The sequence below is a fragment of the Ursus americanus genome, chromosome 23 (genome assembly GCF_024610735.1).
Source record: "Ursus americanus isolate L20-20 chromosome 23, mUrsAme1.1.p, whole genome shotgun sequence".
NCBI lineage: Eukaryota > Metazoa > Chordata > Mammalia > Carnivora > Ursidae > Ursus > Ursus americanus.
Genome location: NC_142149.1, coordinates 18,531,602 through 18,553,270, shown reverse-complemented (window position 1 = coordinate 18,553,270; position 21,669 = coordinate 18,531,602). Strand labels below are relative to the sequence as shown.

Sequence of the window (21,669 nt, the reverse complement as noted above, 5' to 3'; positions counted from 1 at the left end):
AGGGGCAGCCAGCGAGAGAGGGAACACAGGCAGGGGGAGTGGGAAAGGAAGAAGCAGGCTCCCAGCGGAGGAGCCTGATGTGGGGCTCAATCCCAGAACGCCGGGATCACGCCCTGAGCCGAAGGCAGATGCTTAACGACTGCGCCACCCAGGCGCCCCTGCACCCCCACATTTTGAAGAACCCAAAAGGGGATGCCTTGGTCTAAATGATTTCATCCCTTTTTCTCGTGGTTTTTGGACATTGTCCGGGTGATCGTCACGCGAGCATCAGAGGGTCGCACACAGAGGGAACGCAGGGCTTAGCTCTGCGAGGAAAAAGGCCTGGGAACGATGCTCTTTTATTGCTTTTATTTCTCCAAGAGTTTTCTTACTAAGTGAATTAACCTTGCGCCGTTAACTTGACGTAATCTTAAGAAAATATATGAAATATGCTTTAGAAAAAAATGACACGTGCGCTAACCAGCCATGTCACTTGGCAATCATTTTCCAGGGCGGTTGTCCTTTCGGGCTGGGGAGGTGGGGTTATTTTTACATGTGAGCGATTAAATCTACACTCAAGAGCTCCAAACTTGCTGGCCTCCCTCTGCAACACCTGCTCGTGTGGGGAGACGGAGTACTGAGGCCGGCGGGGGTCTCTTGCCAAGGCTTGGGTCACCCCAGGCTGTTTGGCCATTAGTCCCAGAGTGTCACCCCAGAAGATCTGGGCGGTCGCCGTACATACACTTAGCAGCTCGTCCTGTCATAACAGCAATCGTGGAACACACTGGAAGGGCTCAGGTGCACCCCATGGAGAAAGGGGGATTGACTTTTTTGTCCCCATTTGCAGACAGGGTCCCTTGAAAGCACAAGATGTTTCCACTGCAGGCTTCCACATTTCTAGGCCTTCACTCACTGGACCTGGTACGATCTCTTCATCATTGGAACACGGGGGACAATTTCCAGCCCTCGACTCAATGATGGGAGGCTCTGGATAGGTTTTCAATCCGCAAACTGTGGATTTAAAAGGAATAGCTCCTCCGTGGCTCTGGGGCTCAGCAGTCCCAGCTGTATCCTCGAATCGACTCCGAAGAGGCAGGTGCGGTCCTGGGTCCCTTCTCAGCCACCCAGTCAAGCCAGTGCGAACGGGCCCGTATGGGGAGCACCTACCCCAGGCTGTTTTTCCAACAGTCTTCCTCCAGCCAGTGTTATAAACGTGCCCACTCAGCCAACAGCTCTGGGAGACAAGGACTGGGTTTCTGATTGGCCGCAGTGGTGTTCTGTCCTCAACTCTCCTCACACTGCTTCTCCCTGGGGTTTGGGGACCACTGAAGGCTCCCCAAAGCCTCCAATATGGAACCCAGAAAGGAAGGGTGGTCTAGGATGTGTGTGTGTTCTAGTCATTTCCTTCCTTTGGAGCATGTGCTTTCACAGGTCACTAGCTGGTCCCAAGGCTCCTCTCCCAGCAGACCAGGTGGTGTCCAGACCTGGAGGACGGCTGGCTGGTGTCAGAGGGACGTGGTAGCAGGAGGGGTGGGCAGCAGCCGAGACCCCCAGCAGCAGGGTGCCTGGAGCTGTTCCCCAGATCCGCTTGGGTCCAGTCGGGCTGCCGTAGGATTCCATGAGAACTGTGGGAAGCAAAGGCCTTGGGGAAGGGGCTGCGGAGACAGAGCAAAACTGGATGGAACTTTCTGGGAGACTTTAAGGCTCCCAGGAATGCTGGATAGCTTTGTGTTTAAGAGTCACTGCAAGACGTGGAGAGGCTGCCCTGGGGTGGGTGGGAGAAGGTGAAGGTCGAATTGGGGGTCACGGTAACTGGGTAGGGGGCTCAGTCCTCAGTCCTTCTCTCTCCGTGGAGAATCTCACTCTGAACTTGGAGAGGCGGCAGAGTCCCCATCCTCGGGGTCCTGCCCAGTCGGGGAGATAGGCTGACCCCCTTTCACACGCTTCCACTTCATCCTTCGGTTCTGGAACCACACTTTGACCTGGCGGAGGAAGCAAAGGAACCTGGTCACTTCAAGGGAGGTGCAGCTACCCTCCCCATATTGAGGCTGGAGACAGCATTTGCAGCTCCGGGGACCCCAGCTTGCACCTCCGCTCGTCCTGCCCCGCTCCTCCAAAGGCACCAGGAATTGAGGCAAAAGGGAGGACACATCAATCTGCCCAGAGGCCTGTCTCATGCGTGTCTCCCTGTCTTTGTGTCAGAAAGCCTGCCCATCTGGGGACCGCGGGGTCTGAAAGTCACTGGGCATTTGGCCCCACCCCCTTGCACATGCACCGCCCCTCCAGGGCCTACACCGCCTCTCTCTAGCTTCTAGGACCCCAGGGTCTGGGAGCAGAGGCTCACCAGCCTCATCCTTAGGCACATTCATAAAGCAGGTGTCAGTTCAGATAGCTCTGGTCTGCGTGTTTTCTTATCAGAACTTCAGCATTGCCTGCAGGGTGGGGTCATGACCCGGTGTTAGAGATGGAGACCCAGGGAGGTTCAGAGACATGTCCCAGAGGTCACAGGGCTAGGAAGTGGTAGAGGCAGGATCTGAATCTTAGCTTTCTAAACCAAGCACTCTGGCAGAGCCCCTCATCAACTGAAAGCTGCTATCAAATTATTATTATTATTATTATTATTATTATTATTATTATTATTATTATATTTTACTCCATGTTAGAGCATGGGTGTGGGTGGAATGCTCTGAGGGAAAGCCCCAAAGGGGCTAGGTAGTTTTTTTTAGAGGAGTCCAGGAACCACCTAGGGAACTTACTAGAAGTGCAGATGCCCAGTCCCACTTATTCTCACGGCAAAGTCGCTCTTCAGAGTTATGGAATCTGCATTTTATTCTTTTTTTTTTTAGTGTTTTACTTTATTTTTAAAGTAATCTCTACACCCAGCATGGGGCTTGAACTCATGACCCCAAGATCAAGCGTTGCCTGAGCCAACCAGGTGCCTCTTCGAATCTGCATTTTAAACAAGGGCCCAGGTGATTCCAGCGCACACCCAAGTTCGGGAATAACCCGATCAGAGGTTCCAACCCTGGCCGCCCCTGAGAACCATCTAGGGGACCTTTGAAACATGCTGATGTCTGGACTCCATCCCAGACCAATGAAAATTTCTAGGCGGAGGAGAGCTCCCCCCGGAGATTCTCAGGTGGAGCCACAGTTGAGAACCACTGGACTGGGCAGAGGGAGGAGACAAAGGAGAAGGTTCAGGGAGGAGTGGTGGGAAGGGAGGGAGGGCCAGAGGAGGAGGGCCCCCAGGACGCACCTGCCGCTCCGAGAGGTCCAGGTTCACGGCGATCTCGTATCTCCGGAGCCGGGTCAGGTAGTTATGGTGAGCAAACTCGGCCTCGAGCTCCCGCAGCTGCTCCTTGGTGAAGGCCGTCCTCTCCTTGCGAGCCTTGCTGCCGCCCTCAGGCTTCCCTCGGCTCTCCTGCGTGTCTGCAGAGAGAGCGTCCCAAGCAGGACCACGTGAGCCGCAGAGGTTCCCTATCTTTTGTCCTTAAGAGTAAGGCCGCCTTTCCTTGTCTCTCTTGTTTCTATTTTTTATTTCATTTTGTAGTAAAGATTTTATGTATTTATTTGAGAGATAGGGTGCGTGAGCAGGGTGGAGGGGCAGAAGCAGACTTGCCACTGAGTAGGGAGCCCGATGCGGGGCTCGATCCCAGGACCCTGGACCCTGACAGGAGCTGAAGGCAGACGCTTAACTGACTGAGCCACCCAGGCGCCCCGGTCTCTCTTCTTTTTAAAGGATATTGAGAAAGAACCCGCATTGTCCCTTTATCATTCCTTCTAGTGCTTTAACCCCCCCTTCTGGAGAACTGGGGAGTCTTCTGGCTCCCAACCTCAGCGGCATTCACACCCCCTCCCTCCCCCCACCCCAAACTTTTTTTATCCCCAAAGCATGAGAAGCTGTTCTTGGCTGTTTAATGATTTCTACTATTCCAGCCTTCACCCCCACCCCGTGCCCCCCACCTGCCCCCGTTTGACATTAGTAGCGGCTATAAGTTTGTGGGGCAAGAGGTTCTAACGCTGAGGCTCTCTGTCCAGGCGATGTCACCATCACCTGAGAACTGTCACAAATGCATATCCTGAGGCCTCATCCCAGACCTGCTGAATCAGACACTCAGGGGGTGGGGCCCAGCTATCTGTTTTAACAAGCCTCCAAGGTGATTGTGACACACGGTCAAGTTTACAGACCATCGCTCTAAGACCTCACTTCTCAGAGGGTGCCGTGGCCACAGCAGCAGGGCCCGGAAGTTGGTCAGACTTGCAGGATCTCAGGCCTTACCCCCGACTTGCTGAATCAGAATCACATTTAGCCAGATCCCCAGGGGAGCTGTGTGCGCATGTAAATTGAGCAGTGCTGCCTTAAGCCTCTTTCCCCCTTTGATACGGGGAGGGGCCAAGTCTGGAAAGTTCTGGGCTCCCCGTTAGACCCAGCAGGGGCCCAATCATAACTGCTAACGGGTGCGGGGAGCAAGCACCTTACTTGTATCAGCCACTTAATCCTCCCAGTAACTCAGCCAGGTGAGTTCTTATATTAGCCCCACTGCATAGACAAGAAAACGAAACACAGAGAAGGTTTAGCAAGTCGTTCAAGTTCATCCAGTTCGACCAGCCTGTGGCTGGCAGAGGCAGAAATCAAACCCAGGCAGTTTGGCTCACATGCTGTTCAAGTAAACTCCACGTCGGAAGGGTTTACAAACTGTAGAGAGATGTACAAACGACATATGTGTTGTCTCCCGAGCAAGCCGGGCGGCGGCTCTACCCTCACTTCGGTGGTGGCGCTGGGCGCGGAGGCGGCCGGAAGGAGACCAACACACCGACACAATTAACAATGCGGGCCACGTGTCCGGGGAACGGCTACAGGAACCACTTTTCCTGCAGGGCTCTACAATTTGGAAGTCTTTCATTTCATTGTCCTTTCACAGACCTGGGGGACCTTGGCTCAGAGTTAGCTGCTTTACTGAAAGCGGCGCCCCCACCCTGTGCCCCTTAAGGACCCCATCCCCGCCGGGGTGTGTGTGTGGGGGGAGGAGTCCCTGTTGTGGGGGGCTGACCCGGGGGTTGGGGGGCGCTGGGTGGGGCTTTTAGACGGGGTGGGGGAGGGCAGGGAAGCTGTCCCCACTACCCACCCCCTGCCCCCCAAGCAGCCACACTGCGAGCGGGTGGGGAGGTGGAGCTCCCCCCCCTCCCGTCAGCCCCGGTCCAGTAAGGAAGCTCAGCCCGCTGGTTCACTTCTCCGCAGTTCCTTCTCTTGCTTTCTATTCAGTCCCTTGTGTTTTAGTTTCCAGGCCCTCCGTCCCCGCTGGGAGAGGAGGGGACAGGAGCCGGGGTAGCGGCTCTCGGCGCAGTGGGGGGCGCACGGTAAAGCGATCGGGGCGTCCCGGAGGGAACCGAGAAGGCGGAGGGGCTCCGTCCCCCCTGCGGGCTCCCCGGTGCCCACCTGCCCGGTCAGGGTTGGCTGCCCGCGGGGCGCGCCCGGGGGCAGGAGGGGGGCGCGTCCGATGGCCCCGGCTGCCCGTCGCGCGGGCTCGGGAGAAGGCTGGCCCAGACCCCTCCGGAAGCGGGAGCGGGAGCGTGGGCTGGAGGGAAGGACACGCAGCCCCCCGGCGGGGATCCCCAGGAGTGTGCGGCCTTGGCCACCGCCGGAGCACCTCCCCGTCGGCCGAGACCTGGCTCGTTTCCCTCCCATTCCTGTCCCAGGGCTCAGGGTGGTTCCCAGCCCTTCCCTTTCACGACCGAGGGGGTGTAAAACCAAGATGACTCGTGTCAGGGTTTGAGGGCTCGCTCTCCTTGCTGGGGGCCTTTGAGGAAGTCACTTAACCTCTCTGGGCTTCAGTCGCCTCATCAAGAAATTGCGGAAAATAAAGCACCTACCTCCCGGGGTTATTGGGAAGCCTGGACCAGCTCTTGTGTGTGGAAAGTGCTTTTAAAACTTTAAAGCACTTGAACAAAAAAGGATTCTTCCAATTCTTCGCCTCCGGGAGATGCCATCTGGGGGGCTGGGAGAGTACCAGCTGTGATTTCTTGAAGGCTTCTATGTACTCGGATCCATTTAATCCTTTCCACAAAACACCCCGTGGAGGAGGTCGGCTTACTGCCCCCTTCAGCATTGTCATGTGGAGCTGTGTGATAATTTGATGGCGCTCTTTCTCCCCCAGGGATGAAACTGCTTTTTCTCACTTGCTGCTGTACCTGGCACGGTACTTGCTAAACGTTTGCTAAATCCGACTCAGTTCTACAGAAGGGGAAGCAGCGTCAGAGAGGCCCAGGAACTGGCCTGGTGTGCCCAGCAGTTTGGGGGGCAGTGGGGGCAGAACTGGGATCGGGACCCAGATTCATCCGACTAGAGGTGTGGTGGTCAACGCTGGCCTCAGTTTCCCCATCTGCATCCAGCATGCTCAAGGCTGGCCCCAGAATCTCCACACCCAAGGCTCCTGGAGGCCCTGTCCTGGGTCGATGCCCACACCCCCACTCCCCTCCTCCCAGGCCTGCTTCGGTGCACACGAGTGCCTATGAAATCCCAGAAAACAGCCACCCCCCCTCGTCCTGCACATTATCCTCCCAAGAGAGATGAGGGGAGGTAGGGAGAAGACCCCTTTGAGGCGCCTGGGTGGCGCAGTCGTTAAGTGTCTGCCTTCAGCTCAGGGCGTGATCCCGGCTTTCTGGGATCGAGCCCCACATCAGGCTTCTCCACTAGGAGCCTGCTTCTTCCTCTCCCACTCCCCTTGCTTGTGTTCCCTATCTCGCTGGCTGTCTCTTTCTGTCAAATAAATAAAATCTTAAAAAAAAAAAAAAAAAAGACCCCTTTGAGCTGGCCTTGGACTGGTTAGTGGGTCCCTCCCTGCCTACCTGCTTTCTCCTCTTATTGTCCCCATTTAGGCACTGGGCCTCGGAATGGGGAAGAAGAGGAAATGGGACAGAGAAGCTGGAGCTGGGACGTTGGTGAACCTGGGGAACACCCTCGAGAGGGGGTGGGAGAGTGACACCCAGAGGACACATGTTCCTCATCAGCTTCTCAGGCAAGAAGCCCTCTCAGCACCATTAGGAACGACGAGAGGGCCTGCAGTACGGCAGGCAGGAAGTTCGGGTGCTCTGTTCTGCGACATTGTCACCAACATAGAAAAAGAAGGATGAAGACAACCGGGAGCCATTTGTGGCTGGGAAGGGGGTGGGGAGGGGGGCTAGTCTGCCCGCTCACATGCACACTACCCCCAGGATGGTGGGCTCCCAGAAGAGTACAGCTTTGTTGGGGTGCCTGTCTCCTACTCTGGGCCTCAGTTTCCCCATGGATAGAAGCATGGGGTTGGGCTGGGTCTTCCCTCCCCCCCAGGGAAGCTGGTGTCAGAGTCCTTTCCCAGTAAGCAGCCCTGACATCCTCTTCTCCTCTCCCTACTCTCTCTCCTGTTAAGAACCCGTGGCCTTGAACTTGAGGCCCCTCCAGGTGCAAATATTCTTGTCTGGACTCCTAGATCCTCCCTTCAGTCAGACCTGGGGTCTTGCTGTGTGCTCTGTCCCCAGGCCCTCCCTGGGCTTCCCAAGGTCCTCAGCTCCAAGGTCAGGGCTGTGCCAGGGACTTCCTGTCTCCCGCTGATGTGCAAAGCTCCCCACCCCGAGCTGAATGGAGGAGATGTGTCTGAGGAGCCCTTGGAGAATCTGGGCTGTAGCAGGCTCCCAGAAAGAGCTCTCTGACCTTGGGCAAGTCGCTCACGTTCTCTGAACTTCAGTTTCCTCCTTTGTAAAACAAGAACAGCTACGTGCGCTGTGTAAGGCTCGGTCTGAAAGAACCGCAAGAAGAGGTTCCTCCCGGAGAGGTCATGCAGCAGTGACCCACGGGGGAGGTTAGAGACGATGCCTGTCAAGGTACCACGTCTCCAGAGCTGCGTCAAAGGGATGCCTTTTCAATGTCTGGCCTTTTAACTCTTTTCCCGTCTCCGCTGCTGCTCTGTGTCTCTGCTGGGCTCTGTGTCTGGTCACTCTTATGTCAGCCTTCCAGCGGCGGCAGGATGCCAGGCACAGTCACTAGCATGGACCAGAGTCGCATCTCAGCCGTCCTGGTCCTGCTTCTCTCTCAGGGGCAGGGGTGCCTCTTCCAGGATGGCAGAGAGAGGAGGCTGGTGCTCAGCGGGCTGCCTCTGTCCTGCCCCAGCCCCCGCACGACCCTCCGACCCTCCGAGCGCCAGCCATCGGGGGCCGTGATGGAACCCTTGTGCCCCGAGAAATGCAAACAGGATGTAGTGTGATTGCGGTTTGCACCGTGAGCTTTTACACCATCCAAGGTAAATTATTTCATAAATAGCTGTCAGTTTTGGCAGGCCTTCCTGAAGTTAGCAGACAGCTTTATCGGAGCTACAAGGAAGTTCAGACAGACTCTGGGGAGCACGCCTTTTTGGAGGCCTGTGTCCCCCCCCCCCCATTGTCACCACGTTTTACATAAATTTCCGTCCGAGACCAGATAGAAAGCCACATGTGGTGCGTTCAAATAACACTTCCACAGTTGACAATGGATCTCTTTTCCCCAGAGGTAAACATCTTTGGGGCTTCCATATATACTACGGAATCACAGAACAGTAGGAGTCATAGAACAGAAGCGTTGGAAGAGGCTTAGAGCTGGTCTCTGGGCACCTTTCTATTTTACAGGGGAGCCTAGGGTAGGCGAGAGACGGCCTCAAGACAGGGCTGGACCGCAAACCCAGATATCTGTGGCAGGAAGCTATTTCCACACATTAGGCTGCTTCCTGTGGCCTCTTAAGTATACCGTAGGGTGGGTAAGGTACGCATCAGCCCATTGAACAGAGGAGGAAATGAAGACCCAAAGAATGAAAGGCTTGCTGGAATTCCCTGGGACCAGTCCAGGGCTGCAGCCACTAGGGGACACTGCCCTGGGAGGGGGGTGGCCAGCATGGAGGCTGTGCTCACCCCAGGAATGTGTCCGTGTGTGTCCATGGCGGGGAGGGGGAGGGGATCCCTGGGGCATGATGTCAGCAGGTGAGACCTTGGCAAACCCTCTGAAAATGGTGTCTGGGGCTTCCTGGCCTGTCCCAGTGCTGGCCTTTGACATCCCTGTTAACGCTGATACTTTCAAACTCAGGAGTCAAAGCCCATCAAAATAGACGGGACCCAGAGGGAACCAGCCTGAGAGCAGTTGGGCGTTTGCACGCGGGACCTCCCTGACTTTCCTTTCTCACTGGGCTCCAGTGAGGCTCACCTACCTCGATGTGGGGGCCCCATGTCTCTCCAGACATGGGGAGGGCTCCCAGCCTCTTTGAGGAGCCCAGCAGCGGGGCTGGGGAATTGAAAGTATGTTTTCTGGGAGAGAATCAGATTGTTCTGAAATGGAAAAGCCTGGTGCTACAGTAGTTTTTGCTGAGGGTCCCCTGGGGGGTGGGGCAACGAGGCTACGTGGTACTGAGGGAGAGTGGAATGGATGGGCGATGACATGGGGGGTGGGGGACCGTGGAATAGGGGAGCAGAGAGGTGAAGGTGAAGGGAGGCAGTGGAAAGGAGGGTGGGGAGCAGCAGCAAGCCTCTGAGATGGGTTGGGGGGAGGCATGGGCGGCTCTGGACTTTGTGTTTATATGTTCCAGATGTCGCCCCCAGCTGTCACCAAAGGAAGTGTGGGCTTCAGGACCAGGCCCCACTGCGCACACGGTTCCTCCACGACTGTGTTCAGGGAAAACATGAAATAGAAAAGGCTGGGGTGGGGGGCGGGGGAGGGATCCCGGCCAGAGGCCAGGGAAGTGAGCAGAAAGGGTGCTGGGGGAAAGGGGCTGCCTCCTGGGGCCTGCTGGGGCCTCGAGTCCTGCCCTCAGAAAGAAAGAGCTGTTCTGCCCCTGGGATCATCCCCACGTCCCTGGGCCCAGATGCCCCGACTGACTCAAGCCAGAGAGAAAGGCGAGTAGGGCGGACTCCTGAGCCCCTAGCCTGGCAGGGCGGTGGGCAGGGCCGAGGCTGCCTCTCCATGGACCTTCTTAGAGCCCAGGGGCCCTTTGGACCCTTATGTCTTAGATGCTGGTGAGAATGTTGCTGCTTTGGTGGGTACTGACTTTCTGCAGAACTTCCAGACTGTACCTGGGTGGGGCCTGAGCGGGCTCGGACACAGGTCTTGTGCTGATACCTCTGAGTTCAGACAGTGGCCAAGGTCTCAGGTCCTGATTTGGGCCCCAGGCTCTGCCTGACGGTGAGGGGCCGGAGCTCTGACCAGGAGGCAGGAGGGACGTGGAGTTCCTGTCTCTCCTTCCACACTGGCCACTCCGGCTCCTAAGGCTTCTTCCTCCCTGGGGGTTCTGGGGTTGGAGATGGAACGAGAGGGGCTGCTGCGACTATGGGCCCCTCACACCACACCCTGCCCAGCCCTGCCGTGACCCTGGACCAGTGAGCCTGCAGACACAGGCCGGCCCAGCTGGTGACAGGCTTCCGAGGCTCCCTCTGACCTCGGGTCACTGCCTTGTCAGTTTTGAGCGCAGGCCGCCTGGGATGCAGCCAGGATCAGGGAAGACTGTGAGCAGAGGGGTGCTCCTTTGTGGGTTTGGGAACAATGGATTGAGGGACTACCACGTGCCGGCTGTGTCTTTTACATCTGTGACGCCCCCTTGTCCCACAGCAAGCCTGTGAGGTCAACACCGCAATAATTTTTCAGGGAGCAGGACTCTGAGGTGTGGGTCTCCCCGAGCTCACACAGAATGGAAGCCGTGGTTGGGGACTGGGTCAAGGTCTGCCCTGTCAGTGCACTTGACATTAGGCCCTGAACCCCGCCCCTTCCCCTTTACGAGGCTGCGGCCCAGCAAGGAGGGTGGGCATGGAGAAGAGATCACCCAGCGTGTCACCCGGTGTTTCTCTGCGCCCCCAAGTGACACTGACGTTGCCCATGGATTTTGTTATCACCTCCTTTCCTTCTTCCTCTGCCAAACAGCCCACGTCTTTAGATACATTCCTAAAAGTGTCTCTCCCTGTAGGCCTAAGATAAGAACGGGGGGATCTGTTTGTAGCCAGAAACGAAGCTCTGGGTGGGGAAGTTTGAGCGGCCCATGGGACCCAGGGCCAGGGAAGCTCTGAGGTCACGCACCCCTGTGAGGTGCTGCTTTCAGTGGAGGAATTTTTGACTGGGGCGTTGGTGTCACTGCCACAACCTTGTCCTTGTCCCTATGCCTGTTGTTTATGGGCAGGATTGCCTCCCCCGTGAATGTGTTGAAGTCCTAACCCTCAGGACCTCAGAATGTGACTGTATTTGGAGACAGTGTTGTCGAAGAGACGATTAGGTTAAAATGAAGCCCTGATTAGGGTGGGCCCTGCTCTAGTGTGATGGGTATCTTTTTAAGAAGAGGAGATTAAGACACATTGGGAGACACCGGGAATGCCCACACACACAGGAAAGACCGCGTGAGGATGTGGCAAGAAGATGACCATTTGCCAGCCGAGGAGAAAAGCCTCCGGAGAAACTAAACTGCTGACATCTCGAGCTTTGACTTCTAGTTTCCAGAACTGTGAGAAAATAAGTGTCTGTTGTGTAAGCCACCCCGTCTATGGTAGTTTATTATGACAGCCCCAGATGGACTAAGACCCCCCCCCAATCCTCATAGCTGGTGCTCACCACTAAGAGGAGGGGGCAAGGCCAGGAGGGGTGCTGGGCAAAGCTGATGCAAATCCACAGGAGACCGCTCTGCAAATTAGAACAAGGTGCCCTTTCCTCTAGACCGGAAACACAGCCACGTGTCCCTAGGACAGCCGGGCCCTCTAGCTACCCAGCCACCACAGCCCCCCTAACTGTCCACCATGGTGGGTCCACTTCATTGCTCAGCCACAGCAGCCGCGGTGGCCCTGGTACTTGGGAGCTGACCCGAGCACCCCGTGGGGGCTCACGCAGAGTCAGCCCAGCCTGCATTTGTGGCCGTTTATGTGTCTTTCTGACCCCAGCACTAGCCCTGACCCGGGCTGGATTTATGATCGAAGTCAGGCTCTCTGCACACTGTTTCGTGAGTGAGACTATAAAGGTCCTGATGCAGTTTCCAGAAGGACATCACAGCTGGTGGAAACCCTCAGGCCAGCTAGTGGAGCCCCTCTCGGAAAGAAGGGGAGAAAATGAATGAATGAGCACCAGGCTGTAATGGAGACTACTGATCAGACAGTGAATGAGCTCGTCCTGGGGTTCTAGTAGGAGCGAGGGAGATTGCACAGGTACACCAGGTACCATTCTGATTCAGGGAGAAAGGCAGTCATACGCTGTGACTCTGGACGAAAGGCAGACTGGGTTTGATGTGGGGATGGAGGGGTACAAACAGAGGCATGTTCTGTGTGTCAGGAGAGGGAGATCAGTAACGGACCCTAGCACGCACACCAAACTGGAAACAGAGGGAAATTATCCCAACATAATAAAGGCCATATACGAAAATCCCAGAGCCAACATCATACTCAATGGTGAAAAACTGAAACCTTTCCCTCTAAGACCAGGTTACAAGCGAGGATGCTCACTATTGCTTCTTCTGTTCAACGTAATACTGTAGGTCCTAGCCAGAGCCATCAGGTGAGACAATAAATAAACAAATAGCATCTAAATTGGAAAGGAAGGAGTAAAATGATCTCTGTTTGCAAATGACATGGTCTTGTATATGGAAACCCCTAAAGATTCCACAAAAAAACCTCTCAGAGCTAATGAGTGAAATCAGCAAAGTAGCAAGATACACCATCAACACACAGAGATCAGCTGCGTTTCCATCCATAAACAATGAACAACCTGAAAGGGAAATCAGGGAAACAATTTACATTGACAATGGCATCAAAAAGGAAAAAAAAAAAAACACCAAAACACCCCACTTCGGAATAAACTTAACTAAGGAGGTAAAAGACTTGTACACTAAAAACTGGAAAACGTTTTGAAAAAATGAAAGAAGACACAAAGAAATGGAAAGACATTCTGTGCCTATAGATTAGAAGACTTACTATTGTTCAAATGTCCTTATGACTCAAGGTGATCTACAGATTCAGAGCAATGCCTATCAAAATTCCAATGGCATTTTTTGCAAAAATAGAAAAGGATCATTCTAAAATTCATATGGAATCTCATAGGACCCTGAGCAGCCAAAACAATCTTGAGAAAGAGAGACAAAGATGGCGGCCTCACACTTTCTGATTTTAAAACATATTACAAAGTTGCAATGATCATAACGGTATGGCATTGGCATAAAGTCAGACATAAGAGAACAACGGAACAGAGTACTTACGAAGTAAACCCTCACATATATGGTCAAATGATCTTCAACAAAGGTGCTAAGGCTATACGTGGGGAAAGGACGACCTTCGATAGATGATGTGGGGAAACTGGACATCTACACGCAAAAGAATAAAGTTGGACCCTCACCTTACAGCTTTTAAAAAATTAATTCAAAATAGTTTAAAGGGGCGTCTGGGTGGCTCGGTCAGCTAAATGTCTGACTTGATTTTGGCTCAGGTCATTATCTCATGGTCGTGAGATCGAGCCCTGCATAGGGCTCCATGCTGGGCGTGGAATCTGCTTAAGATTCTCTCTCTCCCTCTCCCTCTGCCTTTCCCTCCACCACGCACATTCTCTCTCTCTCTCTAAAAAAATAAATAAATAAAAGTTTAAAGACTAAGGATAAGATCTAAAACTATAAAACTCCTAGAAGAAAACACGGGGAAAAATCTTCATGACATTAGGTTTGGCAATGATTTCGTGAATATAACACCAGAAGCGCAGGCAACAACAGCAAAAACGGGTCAAAAAGCAGAAATGGGACTACATCGAACTTAAAGACCTCTATGCAGCAAAGGGACCAACCAGCAGAATGCAAAGGCAGCCTACAGAGTGGGAGAAAATACTTGCAACCCATATACTGACAAGGGATTAATATCCAGAATATATAAAGAACTCCTACAGGTCAACAACAAAAGTCAAACAATCCAACTGAAAAATGGGCAAAGGACTTGAATAGACATTTCTCCAAAGAAGATCTACACCCGGCCAACAAGCGTATGCAGAAATGCTCAAACTCACCAAGCATTAGGGAAACGCAAATCAAAACCACGATGAGATATCGTCTCATATCCATTAAGGGGCTACCATCAAACAAACAAGCCCAAACCAAAAAAAAAAAAAAAAAAAACAAAACACCGGAAAAGAACAAGTGTTGATGAGGATGTGGAGAAATTGAAACCCTTGTGGCCTGTTGGCGGGGTGTAAAATGGTACAGTAGCTATGGAAAAGAGTAGGGGGCTTCCTCGAAAAATTACAAGTAGAATTACCATAGGACCCAGCAATTCCACTTCTGGGTATAGACCCAAAAGAATTCAAAAGCAGAATCTTGAGGAGATATTTGCACACCCATGTTCACTGTAGACTTATTCACAATAGCCCACCTGAAGGCAACCCCAGTGTCCGTCCATCAACAGATGAATGGATAAAGAAAATGTGGTCTATGCCAACCATGGAATATTATTCAGCCTTAAAAAAGGAAAGCCTGTTCTCTGCCACGGCACAGATGCACCTGCAGGACGTTATGCTAAGTAAACTAAGTTAATCATGGAAAGCCAAATACTGCATGATTCCACTTATCTGAAATATCTAAAGTAGTCTAACTCTTTTTTTACATCAGTCTTTAATAAGACTTGCTATAAAAAGGCAAAGTGAGGGGCGCTTGGGTGGCACAGCGGTTAAGCGACTGCCTTCGGCTCAGGGCGTGATCCCAGCGTTATGGGATCGAGCCCCGCATCAGGCTCCTCCGCTAGGAGCCTGCTTCTTCCTCTCCCACTCCCCCTGCTTGTGTTCCCTCTCTCGCTGGCTGTCTCTATCTCTGTCGAATAAATAAATAAAATCTTTAAAAAAAAAAAGGCCAAGTGAGATGGGCTTATCTTTGGCTTAAAATGACTCTGTGTTCTGTTTAGATTTACTCCTCAGCCAATATAATGGTCGGTCCCATATTAGCCCTGCTCTGGCCAGCACCCCTGCTTAACCGCTGTGCCACCCAGGCACCCCAAGCCTCTGACTCTTGATCTCAGGGTCGTGAGTTGGAGTCCCATGCTGGGTGTAGAGATGACTGAGAAATAAAATTTTTGAAAAAAGTAAATAAATAAAAATGATGATACAAAACATATAACACAAAATTTACCATCATGATCATTTTTTAAAAAATATTTTTAAAAAGTTTTATTTGTGGGGCACCTGGGTGACACAGCGGTTAAGCGTCTGCCTTCCGCTCAGGGCGTGATCCTGGCATTGTGGGATCGAGCCCCACATCAGGCTCCTCTGCTATGAGCCTGCTTCTTCCTCTCCCACTCCCCCTGCTTGTGTTCCCTCTCTCACTGGCTGTCTCTACCTCTGTCAAATAAATAAATAAAATCTTTAAAAAAAAAAAATAAAAATAAAAAGTTTTATTTGTTTAAGTAATACTTACACCCCACATGGGGCTTGAACTCATGACCCCGAGATCAAGAGTCTTGTGCTCCTCCGGCTGAGCCAGCCCAGTGCCCCAAATCATGATCATTTTTGAGCGTACAGGTCAGTAGTGTTAACTACATATGCACATTGTCCTGCAACAGATCTCTAGAACTTTTTCATCTTATAAAACTGAAACCCTACATCCACTGAAAAACAACTCACTTTTTCCCTCTCGCCCGGGCCTGACCAATACCGTTCTACTTTCTAGGACTTAGACTACTTTAGGTTGCCGGCCTGCCATCAGGCTCCTCCGCGATGAGCCTGCTTCTTCCTCTCCCACTCCCCCTGCTTGTGTTCCCTCTCTCGCTGGCTGTCTCTATCTCTGTCGAATAAATAAATAAAATCTTAAAAAAAAAAAAAGAAAAGAGTCACAGTCTCCCCCGACTGAGCCAGCGAAGTGCCCCGATCATCATTTTTAAAGAGGAGATTTCAAATACAAGCTGTCCCATGGTAAGGAATCTCAGAAGAGCTCCTTTATGAAGTTACGAGCTATCTATTTAGAAAATCAACACAGGTTTCAGTAGATACTAAAACTTGCAACAGCTTCACTACAGCTTTCACTGAAATGATGCTACGGGCAAGTGGAGCCTCGAGCTGGATGTTAAGAAAGGACTTGAGGGGCGCCTGGGCGGCTCAATCAGTTAAACGGCTGCCTTTGGCTCAGGTCATGATCCCAGTGTCCTGGGATCGAGCCCCACATCAGGCTCCTTGCTCAGCGGGGAGCCTGCTTATCCCTCTGCCTGCAGCTCCCCCTGCTTGTGCTCTCTCTCCCTCTCTGTCAAATAAATAAAATCTTTAAAAAAAAAAAAAAAGGACTTCAATAGGCAGAGGGGGGGGGAAGGAAGCTTGAAGCAAGGGAAAGTGCTTCAGTGAATGTGGTTGGGAGAAAAAAGTGGGGTGCATTTGCAAGGCAAGTGAACTGGTGTGGCTTGTGGCAGGGCTGGGTGGGGGACGTGGAGGTGGGAAGAGGGGGGCTGAGAGGCAGAGAGCAGGTGGGAGAAAGGGGCCGATCTGGGGAGGGTTTATAAACCTCGGGAGAAATTGGGAGTTCGTGTGGCTGTGCAGGGGCAGGCGGGGTCATATCTTGCAGGGGAGAAATCAGGGAAGGATAAGCCCGGGGAGGCACACGTGTTGGAGGCGAAGGGGACGGGACAAAGTGAGTCTGAGGAAGTCAGAGGGAGTACGTGAGAGCACCAGCGAGCAGGGCTGAGCCCAAGCACGGGGGGCTCTCCCAGGCGGGCGATCGGATTCACCTACAGCCAGGCAGATCACGCGCGACCTTCCCTTGAACCCCGCCAGGAAATCACCGTGAAATCCCTCATTCCCATAAATTAAAGACGACCACGGTAGCAAGACAGATCGACAGATCGGGGGCAAACAGCAGTGGCCTCGCAGCTGTGCCTGCCAGCAGGGGTCTTTAACACCCATGGGCCTGGGGCTGGGAGTGTTTGCGGTGAGATAATATCACCCTGGTCTCCTAAATCAGTTCTGTGCTGTGAGCCAACAGAAGGGCTTTGAGTGGGAGCCAGGGACCCCTGCTTTCCTAATCATTTACTTGAGCAAATCAGCTCCGCTTCTAGTGGGAATGACAGGGGAGCAGCTGGGACTGGCAGAAGGAGAGGGGAGAAGAGAGGACGTTCCTCTAGAACCGAACTTCCAGTGACTTTCTGTTGCCGGAGCCTCTCTGGCCAGCCAGTACGGGACCCTTTCGCCAGGCACACCTCACCCCCCCAACTTCTCCAGCAAATCACTGGGCTCCAAGCTCCTAAATGATGACAACTGGATTTGAGGACCAACGATAATTGCAAGGAGTTCCCACGTCTTATACCCCAGATTCTGGAATTTCTGAGTCAGTGTATTTGAAATAGTCAATTCCATTGACAGCCCCCGCCCCTTATGTTCTGGAGACTGGTTCTGGAAATATGGGCCTAATAACACTCACAGCCGCCATTTATTGAACTCACGTGCCAGGCACCATGCTGATCTCACGGGTCACTGCCTTTAATCTTCCCAGTGACTCTGTAGGGAAGGTGCTTTTGTTAGGATCCCATTTTACAGCTGGGAAAATGGAGGCTCCAAGAAATTAAGAAGTTTTCCAAAGTCACGCAGCCCAAGGTTGTGGTGCCGACGTGCCAACCTGTCGGCCTGCCCGTGAAGAACTACGGAAAACACATTTCTGATCGATGGCTGATTAACATTCAGAGACAGCTTAGCAAGGGCCAGGGTGAGGCACGTGAGGCGCTCACATTGGTCGCAAAATGCAAGTGGTGTCAAAACCCTGTCATCAGGAGGAATTATATTCTTAACGCAATGTTTTAAGAGATCGAAATTAATGCAAACAATCCATGATGAACAAAACATCAAAAGTTTAAACAGAGACTCCAGGCAGTGGGGTTGGTGGACGGGGACGGGGGTTCTCTGTGGGCTTGTCTCTTGGATACCAGATTCCTAGAGGTGGTTGCGGGTCCCGCTCCTCTGCTTTTCCCTTTCTTCAGGCTCTCATGAAGCTAATCTTTCCTGCCTCCTCCCTGTTCCAGATCAATTCCAAAGGAAGACTCAAGCAACCAGTTGGGACAGAAAGAGTCCCGTGTTGAACAGAGAGCGGGTCTGGAACCCCAGAGAGTGAATGAAACTCAGCTTGTCGTGCCCTGCTTGACCCCTGCCATTGGTGCTGCTCCTGAGGGGACCCGGAAGGGGAGCCCAGGGCCACTCCTGGATAAGAATCTCCCCCACCCCCACCCCCAGAGGCTGACCCTATGAAGAGTTGCAGGACATTCAGTGGAGGCTGTCCATGGGCTCTTGGGAGGCCCAGCTGCTCGGCACGGGAGCTCACTCCCTAATGCGGTGCCACGGGTCACTGGCCCCAAGGAAAGACGGCACATGCGGGGCTTGCTGGAAGACAGAATGATTGCACCTAAGCCCAGCCCTTTGCCCGTGCCTTCCAGTGCCTCCGCTCCCGGTTCCCTGGAAAGTGGCTGGATGCGGCCAAGGGAGGTGTGGGCAGAGAGGGAATTGCTACAAGGGTAGGTGCCCTGGCGGGGGGGCGGAGAGGGAATTGCTACGAGGGTAGGTGCCCTGGCGGGGAGAGCTCTTCAACCAGGCGCAGAGCCCAGTCGCTGAGAGTCCCTTGGCGAGGAGAAGCAGCAAAGCGCCCCATCTTGGCACATCCCCAGCCGGGGCTAGGAAGAGTTGAGGATTTAATCAGCCGGGGGTTTAAAGGCCCCTCCCATCCATTGTGAGCATGGGGCCGGGGCGGGGGGGGGGGGGCTTCTTTAAGTGTGGAGACCAAATATTTCAAAATGAGGATTAAGCTTGCAACCTGCTGAAGGGTGCGGGGTTTGGGGTCTGAGGTCCAGAGTTTGAGATTCATTCCAGGGTTACCAACTGTCCTGATTGGCCCTGGGGCGGAGGGCTTTCCTGGGATGCTGGACTTCCAATGCGAAACTCAGAAAAGTCCTGGGCCAATCCAGAGGAGTGGGGCATTCTCTAGACCCCACTCTGGCAGCGTCCTCCTCAAATTCTCTGTCCCTCCTTTTCCGCACGTACAGCAGAGATATGGTAAGACCCGTATACTTCGCACATTGGCGGCCCCCAAAGAGCTAACGTGTGCTTCCGGCAGCACCTGGAACCCCTCCCTGACCACAGCAGATCCACTGCCAGACAGGCATCTGCAGGCCTCTCCTCCCTCTCGGCCTGAGCCCTCTGGGGGTGAGACCTCCATATTTGTCTCTGCATCCCCCCGCCGGGGGCCTTGGCCAGTGCTCTGAGAACAGACTCGGGAAATCTGTGCTCCCTTGAAAGCTCCCTGCAAGGCAAAGCACTGAGTGTTCTCGATGGTTGGTTGGCACTCTCGTTTTCTGCCTGCCCCTGGTTAGCCCTGTGAGAAAAGTCCTCTATAGGTTCAGACAGACAAATGCTGCTCCAGGGGCAGCTGTCAGGAGGACACGGTGGGCAGCGAGGACAGGAGGCGTGGACATTGCCTTGTTCTGGGCAAGGTGGGGACAGGGAACCAGACAGAAGGTGAATGGGCAGCGCGAGAAGCCAGGAGGGCCCCATGGAGAGATGAGGAAACAAGGGAGGAGATGGACAGTAGCTGGGATCTTCATAAGCAGGCCGCTCCATGTCTGGCCTCTGGCGCTCCTTGGCTGCCTGCCTCCCTGACTTTCCCAAGGCTGGTGATCCCTCAGGAGGACGCATCGTGGGGATGCCTTCCCTGGGGGTCGCCCAGACCTTAGCACGCTGAGCTGCCCTCTTGGCCCAGGCATGGGCAGAGTGATAGACACCTCGTGGGCAGTCTGTCTGTCCCAAATCTCTGCAATTCATCTCCTCCTCCACTGCCCCCCTCTCCCATCCCAACCCTAAGCCTGCTTCTCTGCCTCCAGGCTCCTGGACACAGAGGGTCCTGGCTCTGCTTCATGCCCCGGGGGTCCCAGCCTCGCTCCTAGCCCTCCAAGCTCCCATCTCAGCCGACTCCCCCTGGTGAGCAAATCCTTCGGCTCCGGGACCATTTGGAGCCTGCTGGGGATCGGTGGGGAGAAGCGTGACCCAGAGGCAGCCCAGTTACTGGAAAGCCCTCTCCAGCCCTCGCCTGCCGGCACCGAGGCTCCATCCCACGGATCCTCCCAATCTCTGTGGCTCTCATTTCAGTCACTTTGCTGGCATAACCTTCCCGGCGTCCGGAGTGCTGGGGGCACAGATACAACCCCCATGACCAGAGCCTCCTAGAACTCTGAGTAGAAGAAACCCCAAAGGCGACTCGTGCCCTTAGGTAGATTAGATAATATTGTTTGCAACTCAGCGTCAGGGCAGCTCGGCTCAGAGAGGGCAAGCAGACCCAGCGAAGGAACGCCCAGCCGCTCCTCGGCCACGTACCTGAACTCTCCTTTTTCCGTCTTGTCGACTTCTTCTCCGTCTCGTGGGCCGTGCTCCCGAGGATCTCGTAGTCCTCGCCGGGGCCTCCCGGGGTGTCCATCAGGCCTGGGCTGCGCGCCCCCATCTCCCTGGAGCCCCCAGCTGGGCCCGGGTTGAGCCTGCGCCGGGCCTCTGAGACGGGGAAGTTCCAGTCGGGGGGCTGTGGGAAAGCAGGGTGCTGCTCAGTGAAGATGTGCTCCTCCCGGGGAAGGCTGTGTGGGGTGGCTGCCAGGCAGGAGGCCGAGAAGTCGGGGTACGCTGCCGCTGCTGTTGCCGGGAAGTCTGGTTTCTGGTGGAAGGAGAACGGTGTTGGCGGGTAGTGGGGCAGCCCTGAGGCCCCACTGCCTTCGGCGTGGGGATTTCGAAGGCAGCCCCAGCCCGGGGCCGGGGGGTGGGGGCTCCTCATGCAGCTGCTGGCCACGGGATCCATCTGCCGTCCGCTGCTGCGCGCCTCAGTCTTTGCAAAGTTTTGATTCTCACACTTTTTTATATTCAGATTTTTTAAAAATGCAAAAAAAAAAAAGTATAAATAAATAAATTAGAGGGGAAGATGTTCAGCAGAAAATGCACCCCAGGGACCAAAACGAAAACCAAAACTAAAGTCTCTCCTTGAAGCACACACACGTGTGGCCAGCTACACGGATGCGTGCACACACCTATGTCAGACTGCACTCCTGGCTTCCTGCCCCCACCCCCGGCGCACCAGCCTGCCTAGTGGGGTCCCCCGGACGTGTATTTGTCGCCGGTCACACTGAACATGTTCACGGTCGCAGCCCAGGGCGCTTGTCTTGGAGCCCGCAGCAAATGCCTGCAGAGGGCTGGCCCGGGGCTGGGAGACACACTTTTAAATCCTGCGGTGGGGAGAGAGTGACAAATTTCTGAAGTGAAACGTGAGAGAGGAGAGGGAGGGGTTAACCAGCACACACACGATCCCCTCCAACCAAAACCCGAGCAGGCAACTATTAATCATCAGAAACCTTATATGCACATCTAATGGGATTTGCAGATGGAGACTTTTAAAGAAACATTGTCTGTATTTCTTTTTTTAATTTTAGGGAGAGAGAGAGCAGCACACACAGAGCCCTGCTTTAATGTGCCTCCTGTACGCTATGAAGTTATTTTATTGCACTGTTAACAAAATTCCCCAAGTCTTGGATTTGGAAAAAGCCTCAAGTCAGATGCAGAATCCGTCAAGTGCCAAATTCCAGGGAGTGAAGAGGGAAATAAGTGCAAGAGACAAGTTTGCTGATTGCATTTGATTTAAAGGCCCTTCTACTGCCGCTTGCAAAGAGGAAGGTGGATTAGAAGAAATCTTTTTTTGCAAGTCTCAGCGGCCC

At 53.8% G+C, this 21,669-nt stretch overlaps 1 protein-coding gene across 2 annotated transcripts; it reads right to left on the bottom strand.

Moving 5' to 3' along the window:
* Positions 1–331: 331 nt before the first annotated feature.
* Positions 332–21,180, bottom strand: MEOX1 (mesenchyme homeobox 1). 2 transcript variants are annotated; one of them, XM_045814520.2, is made up of 4 exons: positions 21,036–21,149; positions 20,294–20,621; positions 3,236–3,408; positions 332–1,961 (listed from the first exon to the last, which is right to left on the bottom strand). In XM_045814520.2, the coding sequence occupies exons 2-4, from the start codon at positions 20,415–20,417 to the stop codon at positions 1,839–1,841; spliced, it is 420 nt and encodes a 139-aa protein (XP_045670476.2). In that variant the 5' UTR covers positions 20,418–20,621; positions 21,036–21,149; the 3' UTR covers positions 332–1,838. The 2 variants fall into 2 exon arrangements, with proteins under 2 accessions (XP_045670476.2, XP_045670474.2); XM_045814518.2 differs by having other exon boundaries at positions 20,294–21,180.
* Between the last annotated feature and the right edge of the window lie 489 nt (positions 21,181–21,669).